The sequence below is a fragment of the Gossypium arboreum genome, chromosome 10 (assembly GCF_025698485.1).
Source record: "Gossypium arboreum isolate Shixiya-1 chromosome 10, ASM2569848v2, whole genome shotgun sequence".
Taxonomy (NCBI): Eukaryota; Viridiplantae; Streptophyta; class Magnoliopsida; order Malvales; family Malvaceae; genus Gossypium; species Gossypium arboreum.
The window spans coordinates 124,373,762-124,394,789 of record NC_069079.1 but is presented as its reverse complement, the minus strand read 5'-3'; the positions used below and the strand labels follow the sequence as shown (position 1 = coordinate 124,394,789).

At 34.1% G+C, this 21,028-nt stretch overlaps 1 protein-coding gene and 1 long non-coding RNA gene across 2 annotated transcripts; both read left to right on the top strand.

Annotated features, from left to right (window-relative positions):
• Positions 1-263: 263 nt before the first annotated feature.
• Positions 264-4,903, top strand: LOC108488213 (ankyrin repeat-containing protein BDA1-like). Its single transcript, XM_017792503.1, has 3 exons — positions 264-573; positions 643-842; positions 4,637-4,903. Exons 1-3 carry the CDS (start codon positions 264-266, stop codon positions 4,901-4,903), a joined length of 777 nt encoding a protein of 258 aa, XP_017647992.1.
• Positions 4,904-15,892: 10,989 nt separating this feature from the next.
• Positions 15,893-16,850, top strand: LOC128282572 (uncharacterized). The gene is made up of 2 exons (XR_008272896.1): positions 15,893-16,238; positions 16,593-16,850. It is a non-coding gene; the product is annotated as an uncharacterized LOC128282572 (long non-coding RNA).
• Positions 16,851-21,028: the final 4,178 nt, after the last annotated feature.

Below are 21,028 nucleotides of genomic sequence, written 5' to 3'. Positions count from 1 at the left end.
GTGGCTGCAATTTAAAGTAGGAATTGGTCTTCTGACTATGAACATAAACACAAAGGAAACAATCTATTTGGATCTTAAGTCAATGGAAGAAAGCATTTCTTACCCTTGAAATAACAAAATTATTTACAATAATCCTCTACTAAAGGCGAAACCTCAAAAATCAAGACCATAAATGTACAGCATTTGTCTGCCTCATTCTTTTTAAATAAAAAAAATAAAAAAACTCTCTCTCTTTCGACCATTCAATTTTTAGTCTTCCTCACATGGATGAAAGTTTAAGAAAGGCTGCTACAGGAAAGGTTAACGAATTATATAGAGTAATTCAAAGAAATGGAAATGTTTTGAGGTGTGTTGATGAGGTGGATTTTATGGAGAGACCATTACATATAGCTGCAGAAGAAGGGTGCTTTGAGTTTGCAATGGAGATGATGAACTTAAAGCCATCATTTGCTCGAAAGCTAAACCACCAAGGTTCGAGCCCACTTCACATTGCAGTTAGAAAAGGGCATAAAGAGATGGCACTTCGCTTCTTGGAGATTGATAAACACCTTGTTCGTGTCAGAGGAAAGAAAGGCAAGACTCCATTGCACTACTTATGAAAAGTAGGAATCCAGCTTGGTCTGTTGGATCCATTTCTTGAAGCTTCTCCTGATTGTATCCAAGATGTTACAATTGAGAATCACACTGCTTTGCATATTGCAATCCAAAACAATAGACTGGACGTTCTCCAACTCCTAATTCCAACGCTTACAAGGAAAGACTATTATTGGGAAGTGGTGAACCGGAAAGACAAAGATGGAAACAGTGCACTTCACATAGCCGCTATCTATAATCAACCCAAGGTTCGACTCAACTGCTTCGATAGTAATTTATATATATATTTTTTACTTCATAGACATGATTAATTGATTCTAGCCTTTTTATATCCTAAACTATCAATTGAACAGACGCTTAAAATACTATTAAATTGCAAGGCTGATAAGCATGCTACCAATCAAGTTGGTTTGACCGCACTTGGTATTGCGCAACAACATAAATAACAGAGAAAACATTGCTATTCTGAAAGGCTGCTTTATTCCAGTAGTTTCAAACTCTAAATGCAAGTTGGAGGAACAAGTTGTCAAGTATGTGACAAAGGCATCACTACTATTTTTTCAAAATATGGACAACATATCAGCCGATGACCGCAATGCCTTGCTGGTAATTTTAGGACTGCTTCTAACTGCAACCTACCAAGCCACTCTAAGCCAAAGGATAATATGATGCAATGGTACTAGGGAAATCAGTCATGGGTCAAATGGATTTTCTTCTCTTCTATAGTCCAAGCTACCTTGTGTTCCTCGTAACATTATTCCTAACACTAGCTCTACTAAAAAATTTTCCCCATGATTTTAGGACTGCACTTCAAGTATTATTGGTGTTTCTTGCGGTGTCCTTCAATAAAGCAATATCAAACTTAGCCCCTACCACTTTAACATATGCAATTCTTAATATATTTTCGGAAATTCATTTCCTTTTAATGCTGTCCGTGTGTATCGTATGGCGAATGTCAAAAATTAGTGTTTTAATAGTGGGATGTTGGATATTCCCTTCAATTTTATATTTATGTTTAGGAAGAAGTGAAATAGGTATAGTTGTAGCTCAAGAATTATTGTTATTCCTTGTTTTATATGATGAGTTTTGTAAATGAACCATTTTAGTTGTATGCTATTGTTTACTTGCAAGTATTTGTATTTTCTTTGGTACTACTGACGTCAAATATCTTGTTGCATTAATAGGATTCCAGCTATTCCTTAGCCTAGGTCAATTATGTATAATGCGGTGCACTCAATTTCGTAACACTCATTTGTAATATCTCAACGTAACATTTCTTTTATTTTATTCTAGTCTTTTTGCCGGTTATTCTTTGAATGGGTTTATTTCATTTATAATTTATAGTTAGATATATAAGTGGATTGGAACCTCTCCCATATTTCATGGTAAAAGTGTACCATTTTTTTTATATATCATATCTAATCATATATGTGATATATGCTACAAAGTTTAATAAAAAAAATTGACATGAACAGCTTAATTTATTCTCAAGTGATACTTCTATATCTTTATTTAATTACTATATTTTTTCTTTTTAAAAAATAATTTTTACAATTTTTCATTTTCTATTAAATTTGTTTTTCTAAAATGGTTCTAAACAATTAATTATAGGGTAAACCATTAAAATAGTCACTTTTGTTTGCTTCAGGTTACATTTTAGTCACTTATATTTGAAATGTTACGTTTTAGTCATTTACATTATCGTTTTGTTACGAAATTGTCACTGAGTTGTTAACGACTATCAATAGTGTAACGGCAATCTGACTGGGAGCATTATTTCATCATATTAGACTAAAATTTTAAGTCAAATCACACAAGTAATCCCTGTACTTTTTTTAAACAGTTTAGTTTCTTTTCTTTTCTTTTCTTTATTTTCCTTATATTTTTCTTCCCCATTACTTTTCTTTCTTTTCATGTTTTTTACCGTAGAATATTGTGTCTAAAGGTTAAAGGTTAAATTTAAAATTTTAATCCAATGTCAATTCATCCAGCAGAATAATTATTATGCAATCCAAAGTAAGAAAATTTAATAAAGCTCTTTGATTTTATTTGATTTTTCGTCCTCTTCCTTCTTTATTCCTTTGTCCGTTTTCTTTTATTGTTTTATTTCATGTCTATCTCATTTCATAATCCCTCGTTTTTCCTTTTAGTTTCCTAAAAATTTCTGTAGGGTTTTCATTAGCTGGCCATGTAAGGATTGTTGGAAAAATTGCATTTTATGGGAAATTTGAGGCATATTCTCAATAGGTAAAAGTGGAGAGTTGAATCATAATTTTATGGTTTCATATTCTACTCCATGAGACTTTTACAACGGTATATCATATGCTCAAAATGGTTGAGTGATGAATGAGAAATTGATGCTCACAGTAAGCTACTTGAAAATATTGTTAAGGAAAAATTAAAAGCTTAGATCCCACATTGGTTAAATACCAAGTGTGAGATGTGTTTATATATGTGAACTCTCTTGAAGAGTAATTGAATGACTAAGCTTGTAACTTTACCTCAGGGGTGTAGGTCCAAACTTGGCAGGGTTGGGGCACACTGGTACAATGTGGGTGACTTGAAATGTTTGGATTGGTTGAGATATTTTAAGTCCAACATGAATTTAGGTTTCCTCAGCAAACATATAATCTTAATCTGCTTATATATGGAGAGTATTTATGTTTATTTCCAAAACTTTCTACTATCCTAAATGCCTATAAAATGTTGTGTAATCTAGAGGATTAGACACACACTCGAATAATTTCTTATACCGAAATTTTGCTCATTTCAAAACTCTTCCTTTTCCTTTCTGTTTTCAAACTTTCCGGTGATGAAAAAAGCAAAGTTTGTCTGTTGATCGTTTTAGAGATGTTACTACTTTGATCACTGTTGTTGTTGTATCTTGGGAGACATTCGACCAACGTTACTCCAAGTATCGTAGGAGCGGCCGAATCTGTCTTAAGGAAATAGTGTTTCACAGGCCTCAATGTTTCGTAAAATTCCTATTTCTCCTTCTGATTTAAACTCTTATTTGATTTTAATTTTGATTGTTTTTCATATTTGATAAATTAAATATAAATTATTCTATCTTTACTTTATATGTGTTTATTTATATTTAATTTATTTTGTTCTCTAACGTGTTTTGTCTAACAATCTTAAGATAGATTTCGTGTTATTTTTTTGTTATTCTCTTATCTGAGACGGACGATTCACCAAGGCGAAAAAAAATATTTTTTTAAATAAAAAAGGTGAATAAAATCTATTTTGGGTTTATTCCCGTCGTTCAACGGATTTTATTCCGATTTTGATTTTTATTTCCAAAAACAAGTTTTTTTTTAAATTAGAATAAAATTTGTTTTGGGTTTATTCCCACCATTCAATGGATTTTATTCTGATTTTGATTTTTATTTCCAAAAATAAGTTTTTTAAATTAGAATAAAGTCTGTTTCGAGATTTATTCCGCCGTTAAGCGGATTTTATTTCTTTTTTATTTTATTGCCAAAACGAGAATAAAATCTATTTCGGGATTTATTCCCATCATTTAACAAGATTTTTATTCAATATTAATTTGTTTCCAAACGAAGACTTAATCAAATAATTCTGTTTCGGGATTTATTCCTGCCGTTTAATAGAATTTATTGTGATTTAATTTCCTAATTTTGTTTAAGGATTTAGTCCTATCATTTAACAAAATTAATTTTGATTTTGTTTCATACCTTTAATTCTATTGTTTAACAAAATCAAAGGGAAATTTTCTATTTCTTTGGGCCTAATTGTGGCTTTAAAATTGCAAATTAAAAAGAAAAGGGAAAATTATCAATGATGAAACTAAAAACACAATATGAGAATGCATGCCTAGAATTGGTTCTTTGAAAGATTTGGTATTTAAGTGTGCCAAGTACGCCACCTCTCTTTTAAGGTTACCTACCTGGTGCATTGTTATATTGTATTTTTATTAAACCGCATAAAATTTTGTTTCGGGTTTTATTAGATTCCTACTGTATAAAAAAAAGTTGATAATTTTCTAAAATTTTCTAATTCTGATTCTGTTTCTTGACAGAAAATGAAAACTCCCATTAATGTTGTGGAAGATATGGACTTATCTGCTATGATTTTTGAAGTCAATATGGTTTATTCAGATCCAAGAGAATGGTTGCTTGATACATGTGCCACATGTCACATCTGCTATGATGAAGACTTATTTTTTGAGTTGGAACCTTGTAAAAATAGGGAGAAGCTCTACATGGGCAATGATGCAACTTCCAAGATCAAGGGGAAGGGTACTGTGGTTTTGATGATGACTTCTATCAAAGAACTCAAGCTTTAAAATGTGTTGTATGTGCCTGACATATGCAAGAACCTAGTTTCTAGGACACTCCTTAGTGTACATGGCTTGATAGTGTTTGAATCCCAGAAGGTAGTTTTGTCTAAGAAGGGAATGTATGTGGGAAGGGGATATGTATTAAATAACATGTGGAATCTTAATGCAATCTTTGTAAAAGCAAAGACAATGAATAAAAAATGTCATTTCTTCCTCTGGTTATATGTTTGAGTCATTTGATTTATAATATGGTAGGCTCGGACATGTTAACTATGATACGTTACATAGATTAATTAACTTAGAGCACATTCCTTCATTTCACATTAATTATAAATGTAAATGTGAAACTTGTGTTGAGACAAATTTAACAAGGTCTTCATTTCAAACTATTGAAAGAAGCACAAAACCATTTGATCTAATACATAGCATTGCTTGGGACTTAAAGTTTGTTCAAACGAGAGGAGGGAATAATTATTTTATTACCTTCATTGATGATAGCACAAAATATTACTACGTGTATTTGCTTAATAGCAGAGGCGTAGCTATAGAGAAATTTACTCTCTATAAGCAAGAAGTTGAAAACCAACTTAATAAAAAGATTAAAATGATGAGAAGTGATCGTGGTGGTGAATATGTTGAACCATTCGGTGAATACTATGCACAATATGGTATTATTCATGAAGTAACACCGCCATACCCTCCTCAATCAAATGAAGTATGTAACACCCCAAACCCGGCCTAGACGTTATGGCTGAATCTGGTGATGTCACATGGAATGGAATTTTAAAATCGAATTATCCAAGTTAAAACCATTTTCGTTTATTAGGTTCTATTTATTTCTCGTCAGTTGCAAACTTATTTTCTTGTTAATTTGGATTCACTTAGAAAAACATACTTTGTAGCGGAAACTTTTAAAAATAGTAATATTCAGGAAATCCATTCGTGTTTAGGAAAACATTGTTTTTAAAAACTGAGTTTTCGTTAAGTTTTGCAGTTTAAAAACCCATAAAAAAAAGTTTAAAAATCCAACATAACGTCAAATAGTCCAAGATGTCCCAAATTACAACCAAAATAAGGAATTAAAACCATAAATGAAAATAAAACCGTTTAATAGTCATGTGGTCACCATAGAGTCCTCCACCGTATCGATCATTCTAAGTTTGGGATTACCTGTACAAACAAAACAGAAAGGGGTGAGTTTTCGTAAACTCAGTGTGTAATCCCCACAGAAAACATGAATACAGTTAGTAAGCAGTAAACAGTCAAATGCAGTCTGGGCCTAAGCCCATTACAGTCCAAATAGCAGTTTAGGCCTTAGCCCAACTCAGTTTCAATATTCAGTATTAGTTTTGCACTAGGGTCGTAGCCGATCACAGTAACAGTCATGCATACAGTAATCAATAACAAAGTCCTACCCAACCAGCATCTGCACACCATCTCCGTCGAACCCTACACTCTATGTGGGGATTAAATCAACCCACCCATCCCTACACTCCAAGTAGTACCGAATGCGGTACATAAACAGTAATTTGCAACTGAGCTGCCAAATATTAGGCTTAAAGCCTTTCAGTACACTTCCTCCAAATATCATTATCCCAACCTAATGCAATGCAAACATACAATATGTCATGCTTTTATGCAACCATCAGTCATACGTATACATACATATATTAGTAATCATGCATAATTTATCATGCATCACATACACTCAGATCATACATTTAGGGGTCTAAGTAATGATTACCGACCCTACAGTAGGTTCACAGTCGACTTAGGCAAGCCGTGCAACCCTAGGAATCATTTCAGATAAATGGGCTCACACGCGATATGGTTTGCCCATGTAGGCCCACACGCTCGTGTGGCTCACACGACCTAATTTGGCCTTCGTGGTATGGATCACATGGCTTGGCCCAAAATTCTACACGCCCGTGTAGACTACTCGTGTGGGCTCATATACCTATGTGGCCTACACGGCCCAAATCAGTTTAGCCTGTATGTCGCACACGGCCTACCTAGCCATCACACGGTCGAGTCTTGTGCGCACGGCCTGTCCTCGTCGATCACACGCCCGTGTTATATTACACGGCCTACCATAAGGCCGTATGACGTCGACAGAAAGGTTTTCAGCTTTTGCTGAGAACGCATTTTCTTGCGATTCGGGTACACACTTGGTATCATTTTGGTGCAAAACCCCTCTCGAGCCTTCCAGAACCTAAAAACCATATTAACCAACACTGATTTAGAGGGTTTAGCAATGTTTCGACAATAACAAGTCAATAGAATCTCGACTTACCGCTATCCAAAAGCCTTTGTCCAATCAATCGAAGTGAAATCTACTATTTTTAGCTTTCACCTATACCAAAAATTGCCGAAACAACAATTAGAAACCAGCTATAAGCTAATACTCACCAATCGAAACCACATTTACCAACATGGAAACGTCCACCAACAAGATACAAAGGAGAGGCACGAAAGAAGAAGAAAAGAGTTTTGTGAACAACAGTAAGGGAAAAGGAAAAACAACAAGGATGAGGGAGTGTTTAGTAAGGAGAAAATTTGGCAGGGAAAGGAAGAGGATGGAACGTCAGATTTTTGGGGAAAATTTTGAAAAAGAGAATAAACCTAGGATATCCCACAACTCACCATATCCCTCAAATCACTCTACTAACCCCACTACTCAGACTTTTCATCCAACCGAAACTCTACAAGTCAGCAAAGTAAAAATAACAATCACGCTTGCGCAAAGACTCGAACATGAGACCTTCAGCAGACTAACACTCAACTTAACCACCAAACTAGTAGACCCATTCTGATATGATATTACAAATAATTAAACTTAAGCCTACTGAGCAAGGTTAATGCTTTATTCAGAAAAAAACCAAAATTTAACCCAAGTAAGGCTTGAACTTGGGACTTCTCACACACACCCAAAACACTTAACCACTGAAGCAAATACACAGTTGTGTCACATTTTCACAAAAGCCGAAATAGGAATTTGGGGACGTTACAAAGTAGCTGAGCGGAAAAATCAAACTCTAAAGGAATTGATGAACACATTGCTAGGAAGCTCTAGGTTATCACAAAACATAAGCAGGAAGCTATTCTATTGGCTAATTACCTTTTAAATAAGGTTCCCCGCAAGAAAAGAGACAAGACACCATATGAGTTATGGAAAGGTAGAAAACCTTCCTACAACCACTTGAAAGTCGGGGGTGTCTTACAAAGGTAATGGCCCTATTTCTAAATCAAATGAAAATAGGTTCTAAAATTGTGGATTGTATTTTTATTGGCTATGTAGATCATAACAGTACATATAGGTTTCTTGTGTATGAATCGAAAAATCCTAACATTCATATGAATACCATATTGGAATCAAAGTATGTTTCATTCTTTGAAAATATCTTCCCTTTTAAAGCTAGAAAAATTGACTCAAGTTCAAAAAAATGAACTTCAGAGACTATAGATGAAAATAGTCATGACGAGGCTGAAACTGAGATAGAGCCAAGGAGGAGTAAACGGGTACGGGTAGAAAAGTCATTTGGATTAGATTTTCTAACATATATGCTAGAGGTCGAACCTCAAACATATAATGATACAATACGATCATCCGGAAGCACCTCATAGAAAGATGCTATTAAAAGTGAATTTGATTCCATCGTGCAAAATCATATATGGGAATTAGTGGATCTTCCTCCAGGAATTAAACCACTAAATTTTAAATGGATTTTCAAACGGAAAATGAAAGCATACGGAACAATTGATAAGTACAAGGCTAGATTAGTTATAAAAGGTTATAGACAAAATGAAGGCCTTGACTACTTTGATACTTTTTCTCCAGTATCTAGAATAACTTCCATAAGGATGATACTTGCAATTGTCATTTTGCGAAATCCAGCAGTACGTCAAATGGATGTTAAAACAACTTTCCTAAATGAAGATCTTGATGAAGAAATCTACATGGTACAACTTAAGGGTTATGTAGTTTCAGGACAATAACAGGCCACATCATATTGTCGTTACACCATTAACAGCTATTACCAACTCAGTGACCATTTCATAACAAAACAATAACGTAAGTGACTAAAATATAACATTGCAAATATAAGTGACTAAAATGTAATCTTAACCAAACAAAAGTGACTATTTTAATAGTTTACCCTTAATTATATTATAATAATAGTAATTTTTCTTTCCAAAATAAAAACACTTTTCAACCGAATAAAAAAAGAATAAATAGTACGTACAGAGTATGAGAGGGGAATTCATTGCATCTCATTATTGGAACCATCCTCATGTTTTTCCCTTTACTTCATTATTGTAGGTTGAATAAATCGAATACCAAACTATAATATTTTACGTTTTTATCCAAAACCCCCAAACATCTTTACTTTCCCTCTAAAACTTTTACTCCCTTCCACTTTTCCTCTAAAACTTTTACTCTCTTCCCATCTCACCCCCATCTATCCCAAAACCAATCTCCCCCCTCCCAATTTTTTTGAATATTTCCCCCCAAAATTTTACTTCCCAAAACTTTTTATTTTCCCCCTAAATTTTACTTCTCACCTTTTACCCCCAAATCAAAATCATTTAAAAAAATCTCTAAAACTAAATAGTAATAATTTTATTTATATATACTATTTATATTATTAAATTAAATTTTATATTTTGTACTATTTATATTATTGAATTGTTTAATTATGTTGAATCTTTATAATTTTTGTTAAAACTGAATTATTGATGATTCCATAAAATATTTGTGTTAAAATTTTACTTTAGTATCAATTTCACATTTTATCTTTAAAATAACTTTTATTAAAAATCACATTTTTATATTTAATATATTTTTAATTTCAAAATACATAGTGACAAGAATCAAAAGATAATTAAAGCAACTAAGCAAGCAAATAAGCTAAGTCGTATATAAAAAAATTAATAAATAAATTGTGAGGGGATAAAAGTTAATAACAAATTTGATTACAGTGGGCATTTGATTATGGTGGGTGGCAGTGGTTACAAGAACCCAAAGTCATTTTTTTAATTTAATTCGAACAAATATATTCAATTCCATTTGATTCGATTCAAATTTCATCTCACTCGACTCGATTTGAGAAAAATTCAAACCGTGTTAGGATGATAAAATAGAATTCATTAACTCGATTAATTTAAAAAAATTTCATTCGATTCAGCCAAACTCTCACCCCTAATTGTAGACATAATCACTATGTGGAGAAGAAGAAGTGCCCTACTTTTCTACATATTTTAAAACTCATCTCATTCTTCTAAAAAAAATATTTACAATATTTTTATAATAAAACCTAAAGAAGTTATTTGAATTTGGTTTTTCATTCTTTTATCTCCAACTTCAAATTTTAATATGGCTACCTAAAATTTTACCCCTTGCATTGCATAATATATTGTTTTATATTGCTTGGGGTTATAAATCCAAATAGTATAGGACAAAATTTGTGTAAAGGAGAGTAGTGATCCATCACTATTGATAAGCCATAAAAGTAACATGTTTTTAATCCCATTCTTGATACATTTTTGGATGATTTATTATGAAAATTAGTGAATTTGATGTTCCTAATCTTTTATATTCATGTTTCTATACTTAGGTGAGTGTAAGGGAGTAAAATGAGTGAAAAATGAGCCAAAATTGAGTAAATAGAGCTATTTTTAGGATCAACATGGCCTGGGTAATTCCATACGGGCTGGCTACATGCTCATGTGCCAGTCTGTGTCGATATCACATCCTGCTTCCCAAATACTCAGAAAAACCCAATATTTAGGCTTTCTGACCATCCTAAAGTCTATAAATATCAATTAGAAGAATACCTAATGGGGGCACACAGAGAAGATCGAAGAAAAGACTCGAAGAAATCCATCAGAATCAACTCGGAAGTGGATCTCCTTCAAGATTGAAGATCTCCATTTAATTTTCTTCGAAGTTTTATTAAGTTTCTTTATGTCTTGTTCTTATCCTGATTTTGAGACGTTTTCATTCCAGATTATTAATTAAATCCCTAGATACCGAGGGAAGATGAAACCTATGATGAATCTTATTATTTGATTTCTAATTTACACGATAAATACTTAATTCTTGTTCTCAATTATGTATGCTTTTTTCATGTTTTAATATTTTCAGGACATTAATTCATGTTTAATGTGCTTATTTCAATGGAGTAAAAGTCCCTATTTAAGAGTAGATCTAGCATAATTGAGTGGAGTTACATGCAATCCTATAAATAGGACGACATAAATCAACCGGATTAGAGTCAAATCTAATGGGAAAATCCATAAATCGAGTTAATGTGACAATAGGGGTTTTAATTAGAAAGAGATTTCAATTAATCAACCTAGAGTCAGTTGTTCTTACTCTCGAAAGAGATATTAACATAATTTAGGGATTTCTACTGATCAAGACACAAGTGAATAAATTGTTTAATTTAGATTCATAATAATAGGTGAAGTCTAGGTGGATTCTTTCCTGGGTATTGTCTATCTCATTGGTTATCTTCGATTATTTTCCTATTTCATTTTCTGTGGCGTTCTCAGTTAGATTAGTTTAGTAATTTTAGATTAAAAACAATCACTCCAATTTATAGGCTAAATAATAGAAAAACGGTAATTACTAGTGCTTCTAGTCCTCGTGGATACGATATTCCCTACTCACCATAGCTATACTATTGTTCGATAGGTACGCTTGCCTTTGTCGTAATTATAGTTAGTTTAGTGACCATCAAGTTTTTGGTGCCATTACCGGGGACTAAAATTTTAGGAACACTTTTTTTTTATTAATTTAGTCATTTATTCTTATTCTTATTTTATTTTTGTTTTTAGTTTAATTTTTATATTCTAATTTTTCTTTTGTTTACTTCTGGCAAGTTTATTTATTGAGGAGATGACACTGAATTATTATCAATGGCAAGTCATGAGGACGAAGTCGAATAAAGTAACTGGTGTTTTCAACTTAGATGCAATCACCATGTTATCAAATTAGGTAGAACAATTAAATAAGAAAATTGATGGTTTTTATGTTTCTACGCTGGTACATCTAGTGATGCAATGCGATACAAATAGAGGTGGAATGACTAATCCAGAATGTTTACGCTTCGTTCCTAGCATAGAGAATGAACAAATCAATTATATGGGTAATAATTCTAGACCTTAAAATAACCCTTATAGTAATTACTATAATGCAGGTTTGAGGAAGTAGTCAAAGAAATCAAAGAGCACAACCCCTCTAGGCTTCCAACAACAACCTTACCAACAAGAGAAAATGCGAACCTTGAGAAGATGTGGATGGAGTTTATCTCGGTGTTAGAAACCCGCTTCCAAAACACCGAAACAACACTTAAAAATTAATAAGTGACAATCCAAGGGCTCAAAAACCAAATAGGTCAGCTTGCTAAGTTAATCTCAAAACGACCATAAGGTAGTTTGTCGAGTAATATCGAACTAACCAAGGGAGCAACTTCATACAATTACTGTTCAAAATGAAGAAGGGTTAGTTGAATCTAAATCAGAACCGAGGCAAGAAAGTATGGTAAGTAACGGTAAGGTTGAGGTAAACCAGAATAAATAAAAACCGGTTGGTAAGGAATATAAACCTTGAGTGCCATATCCTAACGCGACGAAGAGAGACCACAGGAACGAACAATTTGGTAAATTTTTTAAATTTTTGAAAAAAATTACATATTAACTTACCGTTTATGGAAACTCTTTCACAGATGCCCAATTCCGTTAAATTTTTAAAGGAGTTTTTGGCAAACAAACGGAATTTAGATGATTCATCGCATGTGGAGCTAAATGCAGTTTGCTCAGCCATATTGCAAAATAAACTACCCAACAAATTGAAAGATCCAGGGAGTTTTACTATTCCTTGTTTAATTGGTAGTTTGAATATTAATAATGCTTTGGCTGATTTAGGGGTGAGTATTAATGTCATGCCCTATAAAATGTTTAAACAATTAGGTCTTGAGAAACCCAAACAAACTAGGATGAGTATTCAATTAGCAAATAGATCAATTAGATTTCCTAGGGGTATTATTGAAGATGTTCTTGTAAAAATTGATAAATTCATAGTCCTAGTTGATTTTGTTATTTTAGACACAGATGAGGATAGTGGCGTACCTTTAATTTTAGGACAACCCTTTTCAGCAACTGCTAGAACTATTATTGATGTTGGCACCAGTGAATTAGTACTTCGTGTAAGTGATGAAATGATTACGCTCCAAACTCGTGATTCTGTTAAGACATCTAGTGATCGAGATGATTTTACAAGTTCTGTTAATATGAGTAACCATGTGGCTCAACCTTCTTTGCAGGAAACCCCTCAAAAAACATAACAAAGTCACGTTCCAATCCATGCGATAGAAACAGAACGACTCATGGAGGGCGAATGTTACAGGTCGATGAGCTAGATAAATGGCGGACACATGTCAAGGAGAAACTGAGAAAACACGATAAAGAGCCAAAGCGATGCCATAGTATGCATGTGAACGGAATGAACCAATGTAAGGTTGGTGACAAGGTACTACTAGACAAAACGAATCCATGAATTGTCCCTATGGAGCTTGATGCAAAAGGATCAAACCCATTTACGGTACTAAATATCTTCCCATACGGTACAGTCGAGGTAGCTCATTCTGAATTTGTCACATTTAAGGTAAATAATACTTGACTTAAACCTTATTTTGATAATAAAATTGATAACGAGAAAGAGGAGCTTCAACTTTGCGAACCACCGTGATCGTGCGAATACAAGGTAAGTCGAGCTTAGACTATAAATAAGCGCTTCTTGGTAGACAATCCGAATGTTTAACTTTGGCTAATGCTTTTAATTCCATTGCATGCTAATTTAAAATCTTAAAAAAATGGGTGTTGTCGAAACCTTTTTCAATCCAAGTTTTGGAAAAAGGGAATCGATTTTAAAAAACGAAAACGGGAGTCGCCACCAATCTTTTTAGGTGTGATCAGATCACCTTTAAAACATTTTGTTTTAAAATCATTAGTTTTGGTCCACGAAATAAAAAGAACGGGTTCGGGAGTCGGTTACGTACGAGGAAGGATTAGCACCCTCGTAACGCCCAAAAATTGGTACCTAATTGATTATCAAATGTCTTGAATGTCGAAAAAAAAGAAAAAAAGAATTTAAGATGTAGTACTCTTTAAAATATTTTAAATTTGAAAATTAGGATTCTCTCGCGTCAAAGTATTGACATTAAGTTAACCTTTTTTTGAAATTCCTATTTCGGAACAGCAAAACGCTATATCTAATAAGTTAGGACATATTGCTTTGAAATTCCAAGATAGTGGCTTGCATTTAGAAAACCTTTAAAAAAAACTCAGAAGGGTACTTAATTATTTGAATTCAACGAGAAAAGTGGCAACCCAATAAGTTAGGGCACTACTTTCTCGAAATTTTCAAACACCAAGCATTGCCTTTATATTTTTTGAAATCCTTGAAGTCTCATTTTTAAAACTGATGCATGAAGGAGTGCGTTAACATGATAAAACATAACATACAAGATAGTGTCGTAACCATTTTTTGAAAACGGGATCGACTTTGGTTTTGAAAGTAAAGATTAAAATGGTTTTTTTTTTGTTTGAAATAAAATAAAGTGATCTAAATTGAAAGAATGTATTGGGGCTTAATATACGATACGATGCTATGAAATAGAAATATAATAATGGGCATAGAATGATAATATATGAATAGGAATATTACTAGGGAATGACAATAATGTGAACATGAATAAACAAATTAAAGAACACGTAATGGCAGTAATTTCTCGGCATACATCATTTAAAAGACAACACTAATAATCAAAAGAATGAAATAATATAAAACAATTTGAAATAAATGATTAAACAATTTTAACTAAGTAATATATAAAATGAGTTCAAAATAGATATTATAAAGACATAATTTTAAGTAAGTAGTATAAAATAATTTAAAATTATTAACATACAAAACAATTTAAGGTAAAATAAAGCGATTTGAAATGAATAACATATGACAATTTAAAATAATATAAAAGGTCTAAAATAAATAATATATATATAATATTAAAGTAAATAATATACACAATAATTTAAAATACAAAATGTATATAAAAGTTTCAAAATAAACAATATGTATAATAGTTTAAAAGAAATAACATATGTAAAATAAAATAAATTAAAATATATGATAATAATAATGGTAATAATAATATAAATAAATACAAAAAAATATACAATATAACAAAACCAATATAAAGTTACCTAGTTCAATAATATGATGATAGCAATAGTAATAATATAATAATAATAAAGTAGAGACTAATGATGACAATACATTAATGAGAATAATGATAGCATATAATAATAATAAAGTAGAAACTAATGATGACAATACATTGATGAGAATAATGATAGCATATTGATAATGACAATAATAAAGTGATAAGATAATGATGACGATAAACCAAGGAATATTAATAATAACATAAATGATAACAAAACAATCAAGAGAAATAGCAACAACCATAATAATAAAGAATGAAAGCAAATATAATAATAATAGCGAAAATAAGCATACGAAATATGATTATAGAGTAACAATAATATTAATTTATAAGATAACAAAGGTAGCCAAAAGGGCTAATTTGAACTTTAAATGTAAATTTAAGTGAAAATAATAGAATAAAAAAGGAAATAGGACCAAATTGAATTTAAAACAAGAGTTAGGGGATAGATTCGAAACAAAAAAGGAGAGGGGAGGACCTATTAGAACACGCGAATAACATGGAGGGACTAAAAGGGAAATAATCCCAGCCTTTATGCGCATTATTTCAGCAGGGACTCAAATATAATTAGGAGAAAATTATGCGGCCAGATTAAAAACAATAAAAAGAAGAACAGGGGCCTAATCCAATAGCAGCGCAAAAGAGAAGGATTGGCCACATAAATAACCCATTTTAGGCGTATAGGCTCTTTTCCTTTGCCCAAACGACATTGTTTTAGTTTTATTATTTAAATCATACTTTTATTTTGAAACCATCTATGCCTTTATTTCCCTTTTTTTATTTTTTATTTCTAAACCTAACACTTTCAGACTTCTCTATCTCTTCTCCTTTTCAGCCGACAAGGCCATTTCATGCTCACCTGCACGCTGCCATGGCCGGTGACCGGCGTTGCGGAGGACGAGCTTTTGAGCTCTGTCTTCAAAGCCTCTTTTGAAGACTAAACCTTCAACCACCCAAGAACGAAGGAAAAAAGGAGTTCTTTGTCTCTTTGTCGAACTCGATTACAACGACGGAGAAATCACTCCGATGGAGAGCTCGAAGGGATTCGGGTGAGCCATTCCTTCCTTTTAGTTTTTTTTTCTTAAACAGATTCGAAAAGAGAAAAAAAAGAAAATACAAAAATAAAATAAAAATAAAAAAATCAAAAGAACCAAGAACACCTTTTAGTTTCTAAACTTTTTTTGATTTGCTTGTATGCTTTTTGATTCCTAATATCTGTGTTACATTCCTTCTTTTTGTAAGGAAAAAGTCTTTTTTACAATCTGTCCTCCCCCCTTTCGTTTTGACTTCTTCTTGGCTTTATAGCCGATTACAATAGTAGAAAAATATTGTTTTTCTTTGTCTCTACCACTGTTCGTGTCTTGTTTCGGTTTTCTGCTCATTGTTTGTCTTTTCTTTTGCAGGTGTGGTCAGAGGCGTGGAGGGCAGAAGGTATGGGCGATGGTATGGGATGCCTGTTTCGGGTGTTGTGCACCCTGAGGCCAGCACATGGAGGCAGCGACGCAAGGCTTGTGGAGCTAGGGTTTGAATTGTTGAAAAGTTTTAAGATAGTTGGGCTAGGATTTTGACTTGGGCTTGGGTATTGGGTTAATGGGCTGATCTGGTTTGTATTTTGATTTGTAAAAGGACTGTATAAATGGACATTTTGATTTTTTTCAAAATTTTGTTTATTTATTTTAAGGCCCGGGCAAAATATGGGTTCTACAGCTGCCCCTCTTTGCTTATTGCTATGTTAACAGGAATAGAGCAAAGACTAAAAAGACCAAAATTTGCTCGGGCTTGCCGAATTTTGAGTTCTTCGATCTGCTTCTTCGATCTGTTCACAGGGATGCCATGCTGAAATCTTCGATCTGCTTCACTGTAAGCACAGGAATGTCAAATCTGCTATCTTCGATTTGTTCCCTATAAACACAGGGATGCCAAATCTGCTATTTCCAACTTGTTCCCTATAAGCACAGGGATGCCATGCTGATCTCTTCGATCTGCTCTCCGTCGAAATGGAGATGCCAGATCTGTTATTTTGGATCTGCTTTGGTGTGGGAACATCCGAAAGTCAAATCTGCTATGTCTTCGATTTGTTCCTTGTAAGCACAAGGATGCCAAATCATCTTGGATTTTGCTTCAGTATAAAAATCTGAAGATTAGATCTGCTATGTATCTGCTCTCCATTGAAATGGAGATGCCAGACTTCGATTTGTTCTCTGACAATACAGAGACGATAAATCATCTTAGATTTGTTTCAACGTAAACACGTGAAAACCAAATCAGCTATGTCTTTGATTTGTTCCTTGTAAACACAAGGATTCCAAACCATCTTGGATCTGCTTCAGCATAAACATCCGAAGGCGAGATCTGCTATGTGTCTGCTCTCCATCAAAGTGAAGATGCCAAACTCCGATTCGTTCTCCGACAATACAGAGACGACAAATCATCTTAGATTTGCTTCATCGTAATCACGTGAAAGCCAAATCAACTATGTCTTCGATTTGTTCCTTGTAAACACAAAGATGCCAAACCATCTTGGATCTGCTTCAGTGAAATCATCTGAAGGTGAGATCTGCTATGTGTCTGCTCTCTATCAATGTAACACCCCAAACCCGGCCCAGATGTTATGGCCGAATCTGACGTGCCACATTGGAGTTGAAAATCTGAGTTTCGTTTTAGTGTTTTAAAAACCATATATTTTGTTGAGTTAACAAAGTGTATGGAAGCTGGGCACCAGGTAGGTATCCGAGACAGAGGAGGTGAGCCATGAAGGCTGCTTAAGTACCAAGCTCTTTGATTGGATCCAATCCTAGACATGCCCACAACCATAGCCACACTTTGTTATATCGAGTTTAAATTTGTTTAAGTGGACGTCTTTGATAAATCGATTAATCGTGGTGTTGAGATATTTTGAAAACAAGTATCATTTTGAAAACACGTCCTAAGTTTAGCCCATTTGAATAATTATTAGCCAATTTTTAAAGTTATTAAAAAAAAATAATTTCGAAAAGAAATAAAAGGAAAGTTAAAATTGGCCTTATTACAACCCCAAAATAAAGAATAATTAAAGTAAATTAAATGAAAACCAACACTTATTTAAAAGCCCGAAGATGATCACCGTGGCCACTCTGAATCCTCTCCGGCCCAAGTCCCCACATCAAGGCTCACCTGTAAGGTTAAGGAAGGGGTGAGTTTGGAAACTCGGTGTGCAACAAGCCCTTTCGAGCCCAAAACAATAACGCCTATTGGGTCTAAGCCCAAATCCAATCTCAATCATGCATTTGGTCAGTAGCCCTTTTCATATTTCATATTTCATAATACTGGGCCGAAGCCTTTTCATGTTTCATATTTCATAATACTGGGCCGAAGCCTTTTCATATTTCATATTCTTCGGGTCAAGCCTTTATCAGAAACGGTATGGCCCATAGGCCCATTTCAATGTCACATATAATTTCAATGAAGAATGCAACCCATTTGGGAGACTACTCAACCCACCATCCGCTACTCTCCACCGTACCAACCAACACACCATGTGGGATTAACTCGACCCACCCCGCCAAACTCTCCATCGGCAAAGATAGTTTGCTTTATCATATCTTGGAGGCCTAGCCTCTTTTAATAATCTGGGGCCAAAGCCCTTTCAATAATCGGGCATAAGCCCTTTTATAAGCGGGGCATAAGCCCTTTCGACAACCGGGCATAAGCCCTTTTCACTTCCTCCATCCATATAAAACCCAACCCAATGCATTTATGATTACCTCATGTGCATATCATACATATCATGTGCATATCATACATTTCATGTGCATATCATACATACCATATTTATCAAAATCCCATGTATTAAAATCATACATAAACCCTAGGGGTATAATGGTCATTTTTACCTAGGGGCAAAACGGTCATTTTCATGGTTTAAGGGTAATCTTGTAATTTTACCACAAATTAAGGTTTCCACGTTCATTAACGATTACTAACAATTCATGGGTGCAAACAGTGATTCTGGCCCATTTTTAGCGAAATCGAGTTATTGGACCTAAAACCCCTAATGGGCCCTACTTAGCCAATTTCGTCATCTAGGCCCATTTAGCCTATATTCCATAACGGTTTTAACAGTATTATCATGCAATTTAACAGATTTTCGTTTTCTACCAATTTTACCTAAATGGGCCCGAAAGCCCAATGGGCCCCACTTCGGCCCCTCGAGGCCCAACTTACCAAGAACGCCAAAAATCACATTCTTACCGTTTCCATCGTTCTCGATCATCGTCTCATCGATTCTAACCAACTAGTGAGCGTTCGCTTGCTCACAAGTCCTCGAAATGCCGTAATTTAAGATTTCGCTTTTCAACATTTTATCGCTTTAAGCTATGAAAGGGTTCGTTTACACACCTGATTTGCGATTTTCCTTGACGAGATCTCCTATGCGATTTCTCCTATAATCAATTGTTAACTAGATCAGCTCGCAATAATTGAACCAAAATAAGAACTTTCCAATATTAACACTTACACATTCGGCCACCATCCATAATGGCCTTAGGCACCTTACCTTTGTCGCGATTGATGACTAGGCCTAGCTACTCCGCGATCCAAGCTACTCCAAAACGACACTACACCTTGCTGCTCCTTCAATAAATAAACCAAAAAATATTAAAAGGAGACCCCATAAAGTCTATGCCCATATTCGCCATCTCCTAAATTAGAGAGGTTTCGCTTTTCTTAAACTCCCTAATATTGAATTGATTAAAGCTACGAGCACTTACCAAGGTTCACTTACCCAAACGGTTTCAATCCGTGTTAACTCCGATTCAACGCAATGCAACTCTAAAACACTAGCGTAACCCGTACCACAAGGATCCTACGAATCGCCACCAAGTTACCCAAGGTCTTTGTGCTTTTGGCTTTTGGGTCACTGAAGAAAAAGTGGTTATGGACCAAAAAGGGTGTTGACACAAGAGTTGAAAGGCTTTTTAAAATAACAAGAATCGGCTAAAAAGAAAAAGAACAAGTGTATACCTTTATAAAGCAATCGACTTCCTTTGACTCCTTCGGGATTTGGCTTGTTGATATTCGGTTAGCAATGAAAAGAATGATAGGTTCGGCTTTTACTAGAAACGAAAGAGAGGAAGAATAAGAAGTAGAGAGTTTGTGGAAGAAATAACAAAAGAGAAAAGAGAAGGATTAGCTTAAGAACGATCGGCAAGAGGAGAAAGAAAAGAGAAGAAGGCTACATACCAAAGAAGAAATCGGCACCCTAAGACCCTAATGCCGAAATTAACTAACCTAATACCCTTCTACCAAAAATCCCCTCTCAAATCTCCCTTCCAAACGGCTAAGCTCTATCCTTCTCTCAAATCCCTAAAATCTCTCCCCTTATCCCTCCTTAATTTATGCCTTTGACTTGATCCAACTCTCCTCTTACAGAATCCACTTAGGTTCCAACACTTACCCTTCCTGCACATAAAAATAAATCCTCTTATTTGCCAACACAGGGAATCAAACCCAGGACTTCCCTAATGCTCCACACGCCACCTTTTTAGGAGCTTAGTGGCGTCAACCTTGCCACTTTACCAAAGCTCTTTGTGTGATACATTTTACCCACAACTTAATATAAGGGCACCTAGCCAGAACCCCTAACTCTTAAGTCCAAAATTTAAAAATTCTACCGGGTTTTGGCCAACTCATGGGCCTTCCATAAGCCCATTAACATACCCAAATTATGAATTCTATAATCAAATACCAAATTTTAGAAATTTACTTAAAATATCAAGAATCGCGAAAAACCCGAAAATCAGGATGTTACAATCAAAGTGAAGATGCCAAACTTCGATTCGTTCTCTGATAATACAGAGAC